Source organism: Salmo salar, chromosome 09 (genome assembly GCF_965601325.2).
Source record: "Salmo salar chromosome 09, fSalSal1, whole genome shotgun sequence".
In the NCBI taxonomy this organism is placed as follows: Eukaryota; Metazoa; Chordata; class Actinopteri; order Salmoniformes; family Salmonidae; genus Salmo; species Salmo salar.
In genome coordinates this window covers 78,190,929-78,208,428 of record NC_138299.1, presented here as the reverse complement: position 1 = coordinate 78,208,428, position 17,500 = coordinate 78,190,929, and the positions used below count along the sequence as shown (strand labels likewise).

The 17,500-nt window shown below is 42.3% G+C and overlaps 2 protein-coding genes and 1 pseudogene across 5 annotated transcripts in view; all 3 read right to left on the bottom strand.

The window, feature by feature from the left end:
* LOC106611843 (protocadherin alpha-C2) overlaps positions 1 to 17,500 on the bottom strand; it is a 199,269-nt gene that overhangs the window by 99,754 nt on the left and 82,015 nt on the right. The window lies entirely within an intron of this gene.
* On the bottom strand, positions 149 to 2,816 carry LOC106611689 (protocadherin alpha-3 pseudogene; annotated as a pseudogene).
* Positions 7,496 to 10,094, bottom strand: LOC106611847 (protocadherin alpha-8-like). Its single transcript, XM_014212446.3, has one exon. It carries the CDS (start codon positions 9,932 to 9,934, stop codon positions 7,496 to 7,498), a length of 2,439 nt encoding a protein of 812 aa, XP_014067921.2. The 5' UTR covers positions 9,935 to 10,094.

Genomic DNA, 17,500 nt, shown 5'->3' with positions numbered 1-17,500 from the left:
CGTGATAGATTTCAGAACCATGGGCAGCGCCTATATGTTCATCTTGACAGCGAGCAAAAGAGCGCGGCATTTATCCAACTTGAACCGGTAGGAAGATGACTATTATTTAACTGAACATGCAAATGAGATAGAGAAGAAAAGTTCAACGTCATCCAAAGACATTGAGAAAAACAACAAAGCAACAAAACAGGCTAACTAAAGGATGGATTTCTGGGTAATGTGAAACTATAGTTCTTACCTCCTCTTTGTTGGGTAACGTCTGAGTCCTGTTAAACGTGTCATTTCCATTAATACTGATCAGTTCTGCATCTGCAGGTGGATACGGAGCGGGGAAAACCACTACGTCACTCTTCAGTGTGTCTGAGCTGAAACACACGTCATACTGCTGAGTAGATTTAGAGTAAGACCAGCTTCCGTCAGGGTGTGTGGTGATCATTGGGGCGCTGTACCTTCTGAAACTGTCCTCTGTCCTGTGGCATTTTACAGCTATTAAACTGATGAGGCTCAGTAAAAATATCACTGATACCGAGGAAATGGCGATCAGCAAATACAGGTTTAAATCAGAGAAGTTCTCCTCCTTTCTCGGTACATTTCTGAACTGAGTCTGGATTTCACCTGTACTTTCAACCACCACTACATCAATAGACACAGTCGCTGACAGTGAGGGTTCTCCGTTATCAGAAACCAACACGAGCAACGGGTGAGTTTTCAGGTCATTGTCACTCATTCTCCTCTTAGTCCTCAGTTCCCCGGTGCTGGTTCCGATTCGGAAGAGGTTGGTTCCCTTGGGCTCAGAGATGTGATAAGAAAGCAGCGCATTGTAGCCAGAGTCTGCGTCTACAGCCCTGATCTTGGCCACAAAGTAGCCCGCTTCAGCAGAATAGGGAACGTTCTCAGCGTTAACGGAGCCGTGTTCAGAATAGGGCGCGAGAATCCCAGGACTGTTGTCATTCTCATCCAGGATAAAAACGTTCACAGTCACGTTGCTGCTGAGTGGAGGAACACCAGAGTCTGTGGCCTGAACTTTAAACTGGAAAGTTTTCATCTCCTCATAGTTAAAAGACTGCAGACTGATTATATCTCCAGTATCTGAGTTTATATTGACCATTGTAGACAGCGGTGCTGATTTGCCGTTACTCTCTAAGAATGAGTAGGTCACTTGGCCATTTTCATTGACGTCAGAATCAAGTGCAGACACGGTTTTAATGACATCTACCGGACTGTTCTCTTTCACATAAACATTAATCACCGGTTCTGAGAAGCGAGGAGCGTTGTCATTTACATCAGAAACGTGTACTGTAATAACGCTGGTGCTGGAGAGAGGCGGGGTTCCTTCATCCGTAGCTGTGATGGTGACATTATACTGAGAAGCGCTCTCTCTGTCAAGAGGTCCATCAACCACTAAAGAATAATAGTTTTTGTAGTTTGTCTCTAATTTAAAAGGGACCTTATTCTTGACCTCACAATGAACCTCTCCATTTTTGCCACCATCTCTATCGAGGACGGACACGAGAGCAATAGCAGTGCCCATCTTGGCGTTCTCCTTCACTGTGTCTAAGAGTGACGTCACAGTGATCTCAGGCGCATTGTCGTTGAGGTCCACCACCTCTACCAACACTTTACAGTGAGCTGCCATCGGGGGCTGGCCTCTGTCACTCGCCTGCGCATGAATCTCAAAGGCAGGACTTTCCTCAAAATCAACCGTGCCTTTAACTGTTATTGTTCCCGTTTTAGAATCGATTTGAAATCTATCTAATATGTGATCTTGGCCTTTAGTTCTAAGAGAGTACACTATTTCACTGTTTGTGCCCTCATCGATATCATTTGCATTCACATTTATTACTGTTGTTCCTATGGGCACGTTCTCGAAAACACGAGTCTTATACAACGAGTTACTGAATATGGGACGGTTATCATTAATATCTAAAACATTTATTTTGATTTCTGACGTGCCAGACTTCGGTGGATTTCCTCCATCAACAGCGGTCAGTGTGAGCTGGATAACGGGCTGTTTCTCTCGGTCTAAAGCTTTCTGCAGCACTAACTCAGCAGACACACTCTCTCCTCCTTTGTGAATATCAAGAGAGAAATATTCATTAGGACTAAGCTTGTATGTGCTAACAGTATTCTTTCCAACATCGACATCAGACGCTTCTAAAAGAGAGAATTTCGCTCCCGGTAATGTACTCTCAGCAATGTCCATACTTTGTGATTTCTCTGCAAAAGACGGAGCATTATCATTAACATCTAAAATAGTGATTTCTAGACGGTAAAGCTTCAACGGACTGTTTATAACGGCCTCTACACTGACTGTACATTTCGGAGCCTTCACACAGAGCTCCTCTCTGTCTATCCTCTCATTCACATAGAGAACCCCAGTCTTTAGATTTACCTCGAAATACTTTCTCTTGGACCCGGTGACAATCTGAAACATACGCGACTCCAAATCCTGGACATTGAGGTTTAGATCCTTAGCGATATTTCCCACAGAAGTCCCCGGGTTTACCTCCTCTGAGACGGAATAGGAGAGCTGCGCAGACACCGCTTCCCAGTAACACTCCAGCAGCACAAGCACTACATACGTCACAATAGAGCTCCTTCTGTTCGGTAAAGACATCATTCCATCGAACGTGTGCCGAGCATTGATGCAAAAATAGAAATATCAGAAAAAAAATCAAAGCACAGAAAATATGTCTCAAATCCAGCTGAATTACAACATGGTAAATGTTTTGGCCTCCAACCACCGTCTCTCTTGTCTTGCTTCTTTTTGTAACAAAGCCAGGAGAAATCTCCTCACCCCGTGAAACTGGGAGGGGACTCGAAACTCGAATGTAATATCTCAATGCCTGGTCAACAGTGACGCCACGTGGTAATATTGAAGCGTACACCACATTAGAAAACCACATTAACCAATGACATCCATCCACAAAGAAGCATTGTGGGAACAATATAGCCTAATTGTATGGCAAGATTTACTGAAAATACCGAGATGAAACCAAGTTAAGAGGGGTATTTTACGAAGCAGGTTTGAGGAGTTGGCGAGGTAACTTTGGTCAACTGTGAGCTCAATTTGGGATAACCGGTGATCCAAATGTGGCTCACCTTTTAGCCAGGTACATTTATATGGCAGCGAATTATTCAGAACTAACATGCTGCGGGGCAGGCTAACTCACGGCTAACTCCACTTCCCTTGAATAAAATGACTGAGCCGCGAGTCAAGGACCATTAAATCAGATTCCCTCCCTCTGGCAAAGATTGCGTCATCATCCCCCTCTTTGAGGAAGACAACTTATTAAATATGTTATTCATCAAATGTATTTTTTCTGTGTTAAAAAATAGTCATGTTAAAATATATAACTTTACACATTTAGTAATGATAGAATGGATTTTAAACTTCACGCACACTAACCACGTTTCCATCCAACCATTTCATTACATTACTCATTGTGAAGGAGAAGTCCAATAGCAACACGACTCAGGCTGGTTCGCAGAGTAGCCCTCTACAAGATCGTAACTAGACTATTCATCAACCATCTGGCCACCTTCCCCTGATCAAGCCATGAACTGTCCCTCTCCATATTTGGAGGATGCATGCACTCAAAGACTTGGCCTCTATTGGTTGACCTGCTGGCTACTCATGATTTTGAATTGCTTGTTTGTTTTTTGCTTTTGAAGCGCTTTGAGATTCTTCAAATATATACAAAAAGTATTTCAGCAGATTTCGTGCGGTTTTGTGCGTTTTTGAGTGGCTTAATTCGTGTGAAAAGACACACATTTGTGAGACTTAATTCGTAGTAAAATAAAAAAAATTGTGCGACTTCATTCATAGGAAAATCCATTTTTTGGGGGCAAACTTCAGTTCAATCTTTTGAAAGTTATTGGTGCAATGCATTTTGTTCTAGACTAAATCTGCTCAAATACCTTTTGTACATATTTACAGGAATTGACTTTGAGATTGTCACCATGACACATCAGGAACATTGGTCTTCTCACAAAATCGTCTGTAGCGTCCGAACGGTTTGGCCTAAAAACTATTATGACCCATCTATGGAAAGATGAGACTCTCCCGAACATGACGAGGCTCTATGTCCTCCACAATTATCCACAAATATCGGTATAGCCGATCTGCCAACTTCTGTCTGTAGCGTCTGAACTGTTTGGCCTACAAACTAACATACTCCTCTATGCAAAGGTGACTCATGAACATGTAAGAACGAAAACACGTACACGTCGGATATTTTGTTCTAGGACAACCATAGGCCTCACAATCCTCGGCTTAAGGTCCCCCGGTACCAGTTGTAAAAAGTAATCAAAGTACAGTTCCAGTCAAAAGTTTGGACACACCTACTCATTCAAGGGTTTTTCTGAATTTTTACTATTTTCTACATTGTAGAATAATAGTGAAGACGTAAAAAAATATGAAATAAAACATGGAATCATGAAGTACAAAAAAAGGTTAATCAAATCAAAATATATTTAACATTTTTGTTTCTTCAAAGTAGCCACACTTCGCCTTGATAACAGCTTTCCACACTCTTGGCATTCTCTCAACCAGCTTCATGAGGAATGCTTTTCCAACAGTCCTGAAGGAGTTCCCACATATGCTGAGCACTTGTTGGCTGCTTTTCCTTCACTCTGCGGTCCAACTCATTGCAAACCATCTCAATTTGGTTGAGGTCGGGTGATTGTGGAGGTCAGGTTATCTGATGCAGCACTCCATCCATCTCCTTGGTCAAATAGCCCTTACACAGCCTGGAGGTGGGTTTTAGGTCATTGTCCTGTTGAATAACAAATTATAATCCCACTAAGCACAAACCAGATGAGATGGCGCATTGCTGCAGAATGCTGTGGAAGCCATGCTGGTTAAGTGTGCCTTGAATTCTAAATAAATCACTGACAGTGTCACCAGCAAAGCACCCCCACACCATCACACCTCCATTCTTCATGGTGGGAACCACACATGCGGAGATCCTCCGTTCACCTACTCTGCGTCTCACAAAGACACAGCGGTTGGAACCAAAAATCACAAATTTGGACTCATCAGACCAAGGGACAGATTTCCACCAGTCTAATGTTCATTGCTCGTGTTTCTTGGCCCAAGCAAGTCTCTTTTTCTTATTGGTGTCCTTTAGTAGTGGTTTCTTTGCAGCAATTCGACCCTGAAGGCCTAATTCATGCAGTCGCCTCTGAACAGTAATGTTGAGATGTGTCTGTTACTTGAACGCTGTGAAGCATTTATTTGGGCTGCAATCTGAAGTGCAGTTAACTCTAATTAACTTGTTCTCTGCAGCAGAGGTAACTCTGGGTCTTCCTTTCCTGTGGCGGTCCTCATGAGAGCCAGTTTCATCATAGCGCTTGATGGTTTTGCAACTGAACTTGCATAAACTTTCAAAGATTTTGAAATTTGGCCTCACGAGTGGCGCAGGCATCTAAGGCACTGCATCGCAGTGCTAGCTGTGCCACTAGATATTCTGGGTTTGAGTACAGGCTCTGTCGCAGCCGGCTGCGACCGGGAGACCCATGGGGCGGTGCACAATTGTCCCAGCATCGTCCGGGTTAGGGGAGGGTTTGGCTGGCAGAGATGTTCTTGTCCCATCATGCTGACACGGTCGCCAGGTGTACGGTGTTTCCTCCGACACATTGGTATGGCTGGCATCCGAGATAAGTGGGCATTGTATCAAGAAGCAGTGCAGCTTGGTTGGGTTGTGTATCAGAGGACGCACGACTCTCGACCTTTGCCTCTCCCGAGTACGTACGGGAGTTGCTGCGATAAGAAAAGACTAACTACCAATTGGATACGATGAAAATGGAGTAAAAAAAATATATGTTTTTTGTTTGTTTATATTAAGCATTGACTGACCTTCATGTCTTAAAGTAATTGATGGACTGTCATTTCTCTTTACTTAGTTGAGCAGTTCTTGCCATAATATGGACTTGGTCTTTTACCAAATAGGGCTATCTTCTGTTGTCACAACACAACTGATTGGCTCAAACGCATTAAGAAGGAAAGAAATTCCACAAATTAACTTTTAACAAGGAACACCTCTTAATTGAAATGCATTCCAGGTGACTACCTCATGAAGCTGGTTGAGAGAATGCCAAGAGTGTGCAAAGCTCTTTTTTGGTTACTACATAATTCCATATGTGTTATTACATTGTTTTGATGGCTTAACTATTATTCTACAATGTAGAAAATAGAAAATTTCAGAAAAACCCCTTGAATGAGTAGGTGTGTCCAAACTTTTGACTGGTTCTGTATTTATAGCGACTGTGTAAGGACAAAAATAAGGGGATAAATACATGTAAAAAAGAAAATGTATATATTTTTTCCTGATTTTTCTTATATCTCTCAGATAAAGGACAGACACTTCAGAACAAACTTCCTTTCGATTTTTTGGGGACTATTTGTTGCTCCATGTAGTGAATCTGTTATTCAATGCATTTGTATGGGCTAAAAGCAGTAAGCACTCCGGCTTAGACAGGGCTTAGACTCTATGAGGGTTGTTATTTTCATTCGGTACATGGGAATTTAACAGAAAAATATATTTTTATGTGCACTACATTATTACGCACAGCTTTTTATCCGCAAAAAGTCAGTTTGATTGAAACACATCTCTGGTGGGAATATTGTTTTATGCAGATTTTAGAATATTTGCCTGAAAATCTGTTGCAAATTGGATGACCTAGCTAGTAACACTTTAGTATCACCTAAAACAAAGATTTTATTGATAGGAGTTGGAAAAAGAGGTGCTTGTGGTTCTGCATTAATAAGCACACCAAAGTCAGCGTAAACTGTGCACAACCTGTGGGGCTGCAGATAGCCTAGTGGTTAGAGCGTTGGGTTAGTAACCGGAAGGTTGCAAGATCGAATCACCGAGCTGACAAGGTAAAAGTCTGTCCTTCTGCCCCTGAACAAGGCAGTTCCTTGGCCGTCATTCAAAATAAACATTTGTTCTTAACTGACGTGCCTAATAAAAAAAACGTAAGTAAAGACTACAAAAAAGAATACGTGGCTCTGACTCGCCAATGGATTGATGTTTCACCATTGTCTCAATGAAGAGTTCGAAAAGCCTTGTGCGATATGCACGCGCCTGCCTGCTACAATTAGCGGCAGGCGGACGAGCAATATCTCCCGTGCTAGTACGGAAGGAGCCTGAGCTGGAATGTGAAGATAACTGGATATGGTTAGCTTTAGAAAACCCTGAATACATCTAGCTTGCTTCATAGGATACATAGGATACCCCTTAGGATACATAGGATACCCCTTAGCTCTTAGGATACCCGATTCACCCTCTTTTGCAGGTTGTCGGAACTATAATTTAGCAAATTATAGTTCCGACAACCTGCAAAAGAGGGTGAATCGTTTCAGCACCATGGACAGCGCGTCCAACTTTCTCTTCAACGTGGGAAAATAGCAAGGAAGTTTAACATCTTAAATATGTCATTCAAATGAGATAACGAAGCAAATAACAACGTTAACCAAAAACATTGAAAATTAAAACAAAGCGACAAAGGACAGAAGGAAAACTAATTTCTGTGTTAAAACTACAGTTCTTACCTCCTCTTTGTTGGGTAACGTCTGAGTCCTGTTAAACGTGTCATTTCCATTAATACTGATCAGTTCTGCATCTGCAGGTGGATACGGAGCGGGGAAAACCACTACGTCACTCTTCAGTGTGTCTGAGCTGAAACACACGTCATACTGCTGAGTAGATTTAGAGTAAGACCAGCTTCCGTCAGGGTGTGTGGTGATCATTGGGGCGCTGTACCTTCTGAAACTGTCCTCTGTCCTGTGGCATTTTACAGCTATTAAACTGATGAGGCTCAGTAAAAATATCACTGATACCGAGGAAATGGCGATCAACAAATACAGGTTTAAATCAGAGAAGTTCTCCTCCTTTCTCGGTACATTTCTGAACTGAGTCTGGATTTCACCTGTACTTTCAACCACCACTACATCAATAGACACAGTCGCTGACAGTGAGGGTTCTCCGTTATCAGAAACCAACACGACCAGAGGGTGAGTTTTCAGGTCATTGTCACTCATTCTTCTCTTAGTCCTCAGTTCCCCGCTGCTGGTTCCGATTCGGAAGAGGTTGGTTCCCTTGGGCTCAGAGATGTGATAAGAAAGCAGCGCATTGTAGCCAGAGTCGGCGTCTACAGCCCTGATCTTGGCCACAAAGTAGCCCGCTTCAGCAGAATAGGGAACGTTCTCAGCGTTAACGGAGCCGTGTTCAGAATAGGGCGCGAGAATCCCAGGACTGTTGTCATTCTCATCCAGGATAAAAACGTTCACAGTCACGTTGCTGCTGAGTGGAGGAGCACCAGAGTCTGTGGCCTGAACTTTAAACTGGAAAGTTTTGATCTCCTCATAGTTAAAAGACTGCAGACTGATTATATCTCCAGTATCCGAGTTTATATTTACAGATGATGATATTGAAACACTTTTATCTAATAACGAATACGTCATCTTTGCATTTTCATCTGAATCTGAGTCAAAAGCAGATATTGTAAAAATGACGTCTCCTACCGGACTGTTCTCTTTCACATAAACATTAATCACCGGTTCTGAGAAACGAGGAGCGTTGTCATTTACATCAGAAACGTGTACAGTAATAACGCTGGTGCTGGAGAGAGGCGGGGTCCCTTCATCAGTAGCTGTGATGGTGACATTATACTGAGAAGCGCTCTCCCTGTCCAGAGGCCCGTCGACCACTAAAGAATAATAGTTTTTATAGTTTGTCTCCAATTTAAAAGGGACATCATTAGCAATTTCACACTTCACTATTCCATTTTTGCCACCATCTCTATCGAGGACGGACACGAGAGCAATAGCAGTGCCCATCTTGGCGTTCTCCTTCACTATGTCTAAGAGTGACGTCACCGTGATCTCAGGGGCATTGTCGTTGAGGTCCACCACCTCTACCAACACTTTACAGTGAGCTGCCATCGGGGGCTGGCCTCTGTCACTCGCTTCTGCACGGATCTCAAAGGCAGTACTTTCTTCGAAATCTATATGACCTTTAACTGTTATTGTTCCCGTTTTAGAATCGATTTGAAATCTATCTAATATGTGATCTTGGCCTTTACTTCTGAGCGAATACACCATTTCACTGTTTGTGCCCTCATCGACATCAGACGCATTCAGTGTGATTACTGCAGTCCCTATTGCCACGTTCTCCAAAAGTCGAGTCGTATACAACGAGATACTAAAAACCGGAGCGTTATCATTGATGTCCAAAACATTAACTACAATCTCTGATGTGGCCGACCTCGGTGGGTTGCCACCATCAACAGCCGTCAGCGTGAGCTTTATAACGGGCTGTTTCTCTCGGTCTAAAGCTTTCTGCAGCACTAACTCAGCAGACACACTTTCTCCTCCTTTGTGTATATCAAGAGCGAAGTATTCATTAGGGCTAAGCATGTATGTACTAACAGTATTCTTACCCACATCCGCATCATTTGCCTCTGCTAGGGCGAATCTCAAGCCAGGTAATGCATTCTCTGCTATATTGATACTTTGTGATTTTTCAATAAACGACGGAGCATTATCATTAACATCTAAAATAGTGATTTCTAGACGGTAAAGCTTCAACGGACTGTTTATAACGGCCTCTACACTGACTGTACATTTCGGAGCCTTCACACAGAGCTCCTCTCTGTCTATCCTCTCATTCACATAGAGAACCCCAGTCTTTAGATTTACCTCGAAATACTTTCTCTTGGACCCGGTGACAATCTGAAACATACGCGACTCCAAATCCTGGACATTGAGGTTTAGATCCTTAGCGATATTTCCCACAGAAGTCCCCGGGTTTACCTCCTCTGAGACGGAATAGGAGAGCTGCGCAGACACCGCTTCCCAGTAACACTCCAGCAGCACAAGCACTACATACGTCACAATAGAGCTCCTTCTGTTCGGTAAAGACATCATTCCATCGAATGTCAGCAACGCATAGATCCAAAGAGATGAAATTATATTTAAAACAATCAAGATTTTGAAGAAGTTATTTGTCAAATTCGGATGCAATTGTAGAAGGTATAAACAGACTGATCTAGCTGCCGAATGTTCGCTTTCTCGTCCTGCGTCTCTTTGTAACAATGCAGCAAGACATGTCCTCACCCTGTGAAGGCGGGATGGGCCTCTTAACGCCCGTGACCATTTCTCACACTAACGGTCAACAGTGACGCCAAGTGGTGAAAAATGTGACATACTCCAATCATGAAGCGTAGAAATGCAATTGCCTGCAAAACCAGCAGGTACTGTGTATTATGCATGTTCCACCAGATAGCGCGAATCCAATAATCAAATCTAAACACTTAACAACACTGCACATGAATTTCTGAAAATGGGGTGTATCTTGTAGGCAAAATGTAGTTTTAGCGTTCAGCACCATGGACAGCACTAGCAGCCTATGCAGTTCAAAACTCAGTCAGGTTGCTGGGAAAAACATATATCAGTGTGTGTGTGTGTGTGTGTGTGTGTGTGTGTGTGTGTGTGTGTGTGTGTGTGTGTGTGTGTGTGTGTGTGTGTGTTCGCATAATCGGCAATAATAGTAATTCAGAGTTAATGTATGTAGGCCATGATAATGAGTAATACACTTCAACCAACAGCAGGCATCAAACCCTTATGAATGACTTAAGTCTATTTCTCTCTATCTCCTTCATCAAACCCTTATGAATGACAAAGTCTCCTTCAATCTCTCTATGTCTTTCCCCTCTTCCATCCCACTCTCAGGAGCATAAGCCTGAAGTAGGAAGGTGTAGTGACATCTATCTATCTATCTATCTATCTATCTATCTATCTATCTATCTATCTATCTATCTATCTATCTATCTATCTATCTATCTATCTATCTATCTATCTATCTATCTATCTATCTATCTATCTATCTATCTATCTATCTATCTATCTATCTATCTATCTATCTATCTATCTATCTATCTATCTATCTATCTATCTATCTATCTATCTATCTATCTATCTATCTATCTATCTATCTATCTATCTATCTATCTATCTATCTATCTATCTATCTATCTATCTATCTATCTATCTATCTATCTATCTATCTATCTACATTCCCAGTGACAACTATTCCATTTCTACCCAATATAGCCAGTAAGGCACCTTGGCTTGCTATTAATGGAAGGCTGACCATAACTTACTGTTATAGCATTACTAGTGATCTTTAATACTGTAGGGTACATAGGCACAACACTGTATGTGTCTAACTAAGAACATCTACAGTACCAGTCAAAAGTTTGGACACACCTACACATTCCAGGGTTCTTCTTTATTTGTACTATTTTCTACGTTGTAGAATAATAGTGAAAAAATCAAAACTATGAAATAACAAATATGGAATCATGTAGTAACAAAAAAAGTTTTAAACAAATCAAATATATATTATATCTCCTTCAAAGTAAACACCCTTTGCCTTGATGACAGCTTTGCACACGCTTGGCATTCTCTCAACCAGCTTCATGAGGTAGTCACCTGGAATGCATGTCAATTAACAGATGTGCCTTGCTAAAAGTTAATTTGTGTAATTTCTTTCCGTCTTAAAACCTCTTACATCTAGACGTTCCGCTAGCGGAACACCTGCTCCAATATCCAATGATAGGCGTGGCATGAATTACAAATTCCTCAAAAATACAAAAACTTCAATATTTCAAACATATGACTATTTCACAGCATTTTAAAGACAAGACTCTCCTTTATATAACCACACTGTCCGATTTCAAAAAGGCTTTACAGCGAAAGCAAAACATTAGATTATGTCAGCAGAGTACCAAGCCAGAAATAATCAGACACCCATTTTTCAAGCTAGCATATAATGTCACAAAAACCCAGAATACAGCTAAATGCAGCACTAACCTTTGATGATCTTCATCAGATGACACACCTAGGACATTATGTTAAACAATACATGCATGTTTTGTTCAATCAAGTTCATATTTATATAAAAAAACAGCTTTTTACATTAGCATGTGACGTTCAGAACTAGCATACCCCCCGCAAACTTCCGGGGAATTTGCTAACAATTTACTAAATTACTCACGATAAACGTTCACAAAAAGCATAACAATTATTTTAAGAATTATAGATACAGAACTCCTCTATGCACTCGATATGTCCGATTTTAAAATAGCTTTTTGGTGAAAGCACATTTTGCAATATTCTAAGTACATAGCCCAGCCATCACGGGCTAGCTATTTAGACACCCGGCAAGTTTAGCCTTCACCAAAATCAGATTTACTATTATAAAAGTTTGATTACCTTTTGTTGTCTTCGTCAGAATGCACTCCCAGGACTGCTACTTCAATAACAAATGTTGGTTTGGTCCAAAATAATCCATCGTTATATCCGAATAGCGGCGTTTTGTTCGTGCGTCCCAGACACTATCCGAAATGGTAAATCAGGGTCGCGCGCATGGCGCAATTCGTGACAAAAAAATTCTAAATATTCCATTACCGTACTTCGAAGCATGTCAACCGCTGTTTAAAATCAATTTTTATGCAATTTATCTCGTAAAAAAGCGATAATATTCCGACCGGGAATCTCCTTTTCGGCAAACAGAGGAAAAATCACAAAGACGGGGGCAGCCAGGGCACGCGCCGAAGCCCACAGTCCCTTGATCGGCCACTTGCGAAAGGCGATAATGTGTTTCAGCCTGGGGCTGGGATGACGACATTCAGGTTTTTCCCGGGCTCTGAGCGCCCATGGAAGACGTAGGAAGTGTCACGTTAGAGCAGAGATCCTTTGTAAAAGACAGAGATGGCAAAGAAGTTCAAGAAATGGTCAGACAGGCCACTTCCTGTAAAGGAATCTCTCAGGTTTTGACCTGCCATTTGAGTTCTGTTATACTCACAGACACCATTCAAACAGTTTTCGAAACTTTGGAGTGTTTTCTATCCAAAGCAAATAATTATATGCATATTCTAGTTACTGGGCAGGAGTAGTAACCAGATTAAATCGGGTACGTTTTTTATCCAGCCGTGAAAATACTGCCCCCTAGCCATAACAGGTTAATGAGTTTTAGCCAGTTAGTTGTGTTGTGACAAGGTAGGGGTGGTATGCAGAAGATAGCCCTATTTGGTAAATGACCATGTCCATATTATGGCAAGAACAGCTCGAATAAGCAAAGAGAAACAACAGTTACTTTAACTTCTTTGGGATAGGGGGCAGTATTTTCACATCCAGATAAAAAACGTACCCGATTAAATCTGGTTACTACTCCTGGCCAGAAACTAGAATATGCACATGATTAGTATGCACGAACAAAACATAGCTATTTGGATATAACTATGGATTATTTGGAACCAAAACAACATTTGTTGTTGAAGTAGAAGTCCTGGGAGTGCATTCTGACAAAGAACAGCAAAGGTAATCCAATTTTTCTAATAGTAATTCTGAGTTTAGGTGACCCCGAAGTTGGCGGATGTCAAAATAGCTAGCCGTGATGGCCGAGCTATGTACTCAGAATATTGCAAAATGTGCTTTCGCCGAAAAGCTATTTTAAAATAGGACATAGCGATTGCATAAAGGAGTTCTGTATCTATAATTCTTAAAATAATTGTTATGTATTTTGTCAACGTTTATCATGAGTAATTTAGTAAATTCACCGGAAGTTTTCGGTGGGTATGCTAGTTCTGAACATCACATGCTAATGTAAAAAGCAGTTTTTTGATATAAATATGAACTTGATTGAACAAAACATGCATGTATTGTATAACATAATGTCCTAGGAGTGTCATCTGATGAAGATCATCAAAGGTTAGTGCTGCATTTAGCTGTGGTTTGGGTTTATGTGACATATATGCTTGCTTGGAAAATGGCTGTGTGATTATTTGTGGCTATGTACTCTCCTAACATAATCTAATGTTTTGCTTTCACTGTAAAGCCTTTTTGAAATCGGACAATGTGGTTAGATTAACGAAAGTCTTATCTTTAAAATGCTGTAAAATATACTGCTCAAAAAAATAAAGGGAACACAAACAACACATCCTAGATCTGAATGAAAGAAATAATCTTATTAAATACTTTTTTCTTTACATAGTTGAATGTCCTGACAACAAAATCACACAAAAATAATCAATGGAAATCCAACTTATCAACCCATGGAGGTCTGGATTTGGAGTCACAGTCAAAATTAAAGTGGAAAACCACACTACAGGCTGATCCAACTTTGATGTAATGTCCTTAAAACAAGTCAAAATGAGGCTCAGTAGTGTGTGTGGCCTCCACGTGCCTGTATGACCTCCCTACAACGCCTGGGCATGCTCCTGATGAGGTGGCGGATGGTCTCCTGAGGGATCCCCTCCCAGACCTGGACTAAAGCATCCGCCAACTCCTGGACAGTCTGTGGTGCAACGTGGCGTTGGTGGATGGAGCGAGACATGATGTCCCAGATCTGCTCAATTGGATTCAGGTCTGGGGAACGGGTGGGCCAGTCCATAGCATCAATGCCTTCCTCTTGCAGGAACTGCTGACACACTCCAGCCACATGAGGTCTAGCATTGTCTTGCATTAGGAGGAACCCAGGGCCAACCGCACCAGCATATGGTCTCACAAGGGGTCTGAGGATCTCATCTCGGTACCTAATGGCAGTCAGGCTACCTCTGGCGAGCACATGGAGGGCTGTGCGGCCCCCCAAAGAAATGCCACCCCACACCATGACTGACGCACCGCCAAACCGGTCATGCTGGAGGATGTTGCAGGCAGCAGAACGTTCTCCATGGAGTCTCCAGACACTGTTACGTCTGTCACGTGCTCAGTGTGAACCTGCTTTCATCTGTGAAGAGCACAGGGCACCAGTGGCGAATTTGCCAATCTTGGTGTTCTCTGGCAAATGCCAAACGTCCTGCACGGTGTTGGGCTGTAAGCACAACCCCCACCTGTGGACGTCGGGCCCTCATACCACCCTCATGGAGTCTGTTTCTGACCGTTTGAGCAGAGACATGCACATTTGTGGCCTGCTGGAGGTCATTTTGCAGGGCTCTGGCAGTGCTCCTTCTTGCACAAAGGCGGAGGTAGCGGTCCTGCTGCTGGGTTGTTTCCCTCCTACGACCTCCTCCACGTCTCCTGATGTACTGGCCTGTCTCCTGGTAGCGCCTCCATGCTCTGGACACTACGCTGACAGACACAGCAAACCTTCTTGCCACAGCTCGCATTGATGTGCTATCCTGGATGAGCTGCACTACCTGAGCCACTTGTGTGGGTTGTAGACTCCCTCTCATGCTACCACTAGAGTGAAAGCACCGCCAGCATTCAAAAGTGACCAAATCATCAGCCAGGAAGCATAGGAACTGAGAAGTGGTCTGTGGTCCCCACCTGCAGAACCACTCCTTTATTGGGGGTGTCTTGCTACTTGCCTATAATTTCCACCTGTTGTCTATTCTATTTGCACAACAGCATGTGAAATTTATTGTCAATCAGTGTTGCTTCCTAAGTGGACAGTTTGATTTCACAGAAGCGTGATTGACTTGGAGTTACATTGTGTTGTTTAAGTGTTCCCTTTATTTTTTTGAGCAGTGTAGTTGATTGTTTGAGAAAATTGAATTGTGGTATTTTAGTTGGTTTTGTATTTCGCGCCGTGCGATGCCATTGGCTGTTGGCTAGGGGTTCCGCAGGCGGAACGGGGTTCCGCTAGCGGAACGTCTGTCCTCAACAGGTTTTAAGACATGAAGGTCAGTCAATCCGGAAAATTTCAAGAACTTTGAAAGTTTCTTCAAGTGCAGTTGCAAAAACTATCAAGCACTATGATGAAACTGTCTCTCATGAGGACCGCCACAGGAAAGGAAGACCCAGAGTTACCTCTGCTGCAGAGGATAAGTTCATTAGAGTTACCAGCCTCAGAAATTGCAGCCCAAATAAATGCTTCAAAGAGTTCAAGTAACAGATACATCTCAACATCAACTTTTCAGAGACTGCGTGAATCAGGCCTTCATGGCCGATATGCTGCAACGAAACCATTACTAAAGGACACCAATAAGAAAAAGAGATTTGCTTCGGCTAAGAAACATGAGCAATGGACATTAGACTGGTGGAAATCTGTCCCTTGGTCTGATGAGTCCAAATTTGAGATTTTAGGTTCCAACCGCCATGTCTTTGTGAGACGCAGAGTAGGTGAATGGATGATCTCCACATGTGTGGTTCCCACCGTGAAGCATGGGGGAGGAGGTGTGATGGTGTGGGGGTGCTTTATTTAGAATTCAAGGCACACTTAACCAGCATGGCTACCGCAGCATTCTGCAGCCATACACCATCCCATCTGGTTTGCGTTTTGTTGGACTACCATTTGTTTTTTTAACAGGACAATGACACAACACACCTCCAGGCTGTGTAAGGGCTATTTGACCAAGAGGGAGAGTAATGGAATGCTGCATCACATGACCTGTCCTCCACAATCAGCTGTCCTCAACCAAATTGAGATGGTTTGCAATGAGTTGGACCGCAGAGTGAAGGAAAAGCAGCCAACAAGTGCTCAACATATGTGGGAACTCCTTCAAGACTGTTTGAAAAGCATTCCAGGTGAAGCTGGTTGAGAGAATGCAAAGAGTGTGCAAAGCTGTCATCAAGGCAAAGGGTGGCTACTTTAAATCATCTCAAATATATAATATATTTAGATTTGTTTAACACTTTTTTGGTTACTCCATATGTTTTATTTCATAGTTTTCATGTCTTCACTATTATTCTACAATGTAGAAAATAGTAAAAATAAAGAAAAGCCTTTGAATGAGTAGGTGTGTTCAAACTTTTGACTGGTACTGTATGTCAGTATACCAGGGAGGACCATTCGAAAAATAGACAACCCCCTCCCACCTCTCTTTACCCCTCTTGCGCCCCCTCTCCTCACTCTATTGCTTTCTCTATATATATTTATCACACACACACACACACACACACACACACACACACACACACACACACACACACACACACACACACACACACACACACACACACACACACACACACACACACACACACACACACACACACACACACACACACACACAAGCTGATGGGCATAACTGTGCCACATTGTTTTCCTGTTCATTGATGATGCAGGACCGAATGAGCTCTGCTCTATCAACAGATTTCTGGTTATTTTTGTGTATTTTTTGTATGTTACCCAGAGACAGCGGTTAGGAGTTTACGGACGTTTGGTTATGTATAATCCCAGGATTAGGCCCTGGGTGCAGAGGCTCCTGTCCCATTTCCATTCAGTTTGAAACATGAAACATGATTTGAAATATTAATCATCATCATATTCCGAAGTCATAATCTTCTATGCCCAATAGAAATAATAACTTGGCAGGTCTGACCACATCAGAGGATTTCTAGGTCACAATAGGAGAGACCAGAGCAGACACATAACAGTATGGGTCTACATGCACAAGAATCAGTCATTCTTGCACGTACGTACTGCTCTCTCTGTTATACACAGACACACACACACATAAGGGCTGCACGATATGGGCCACATTGTTT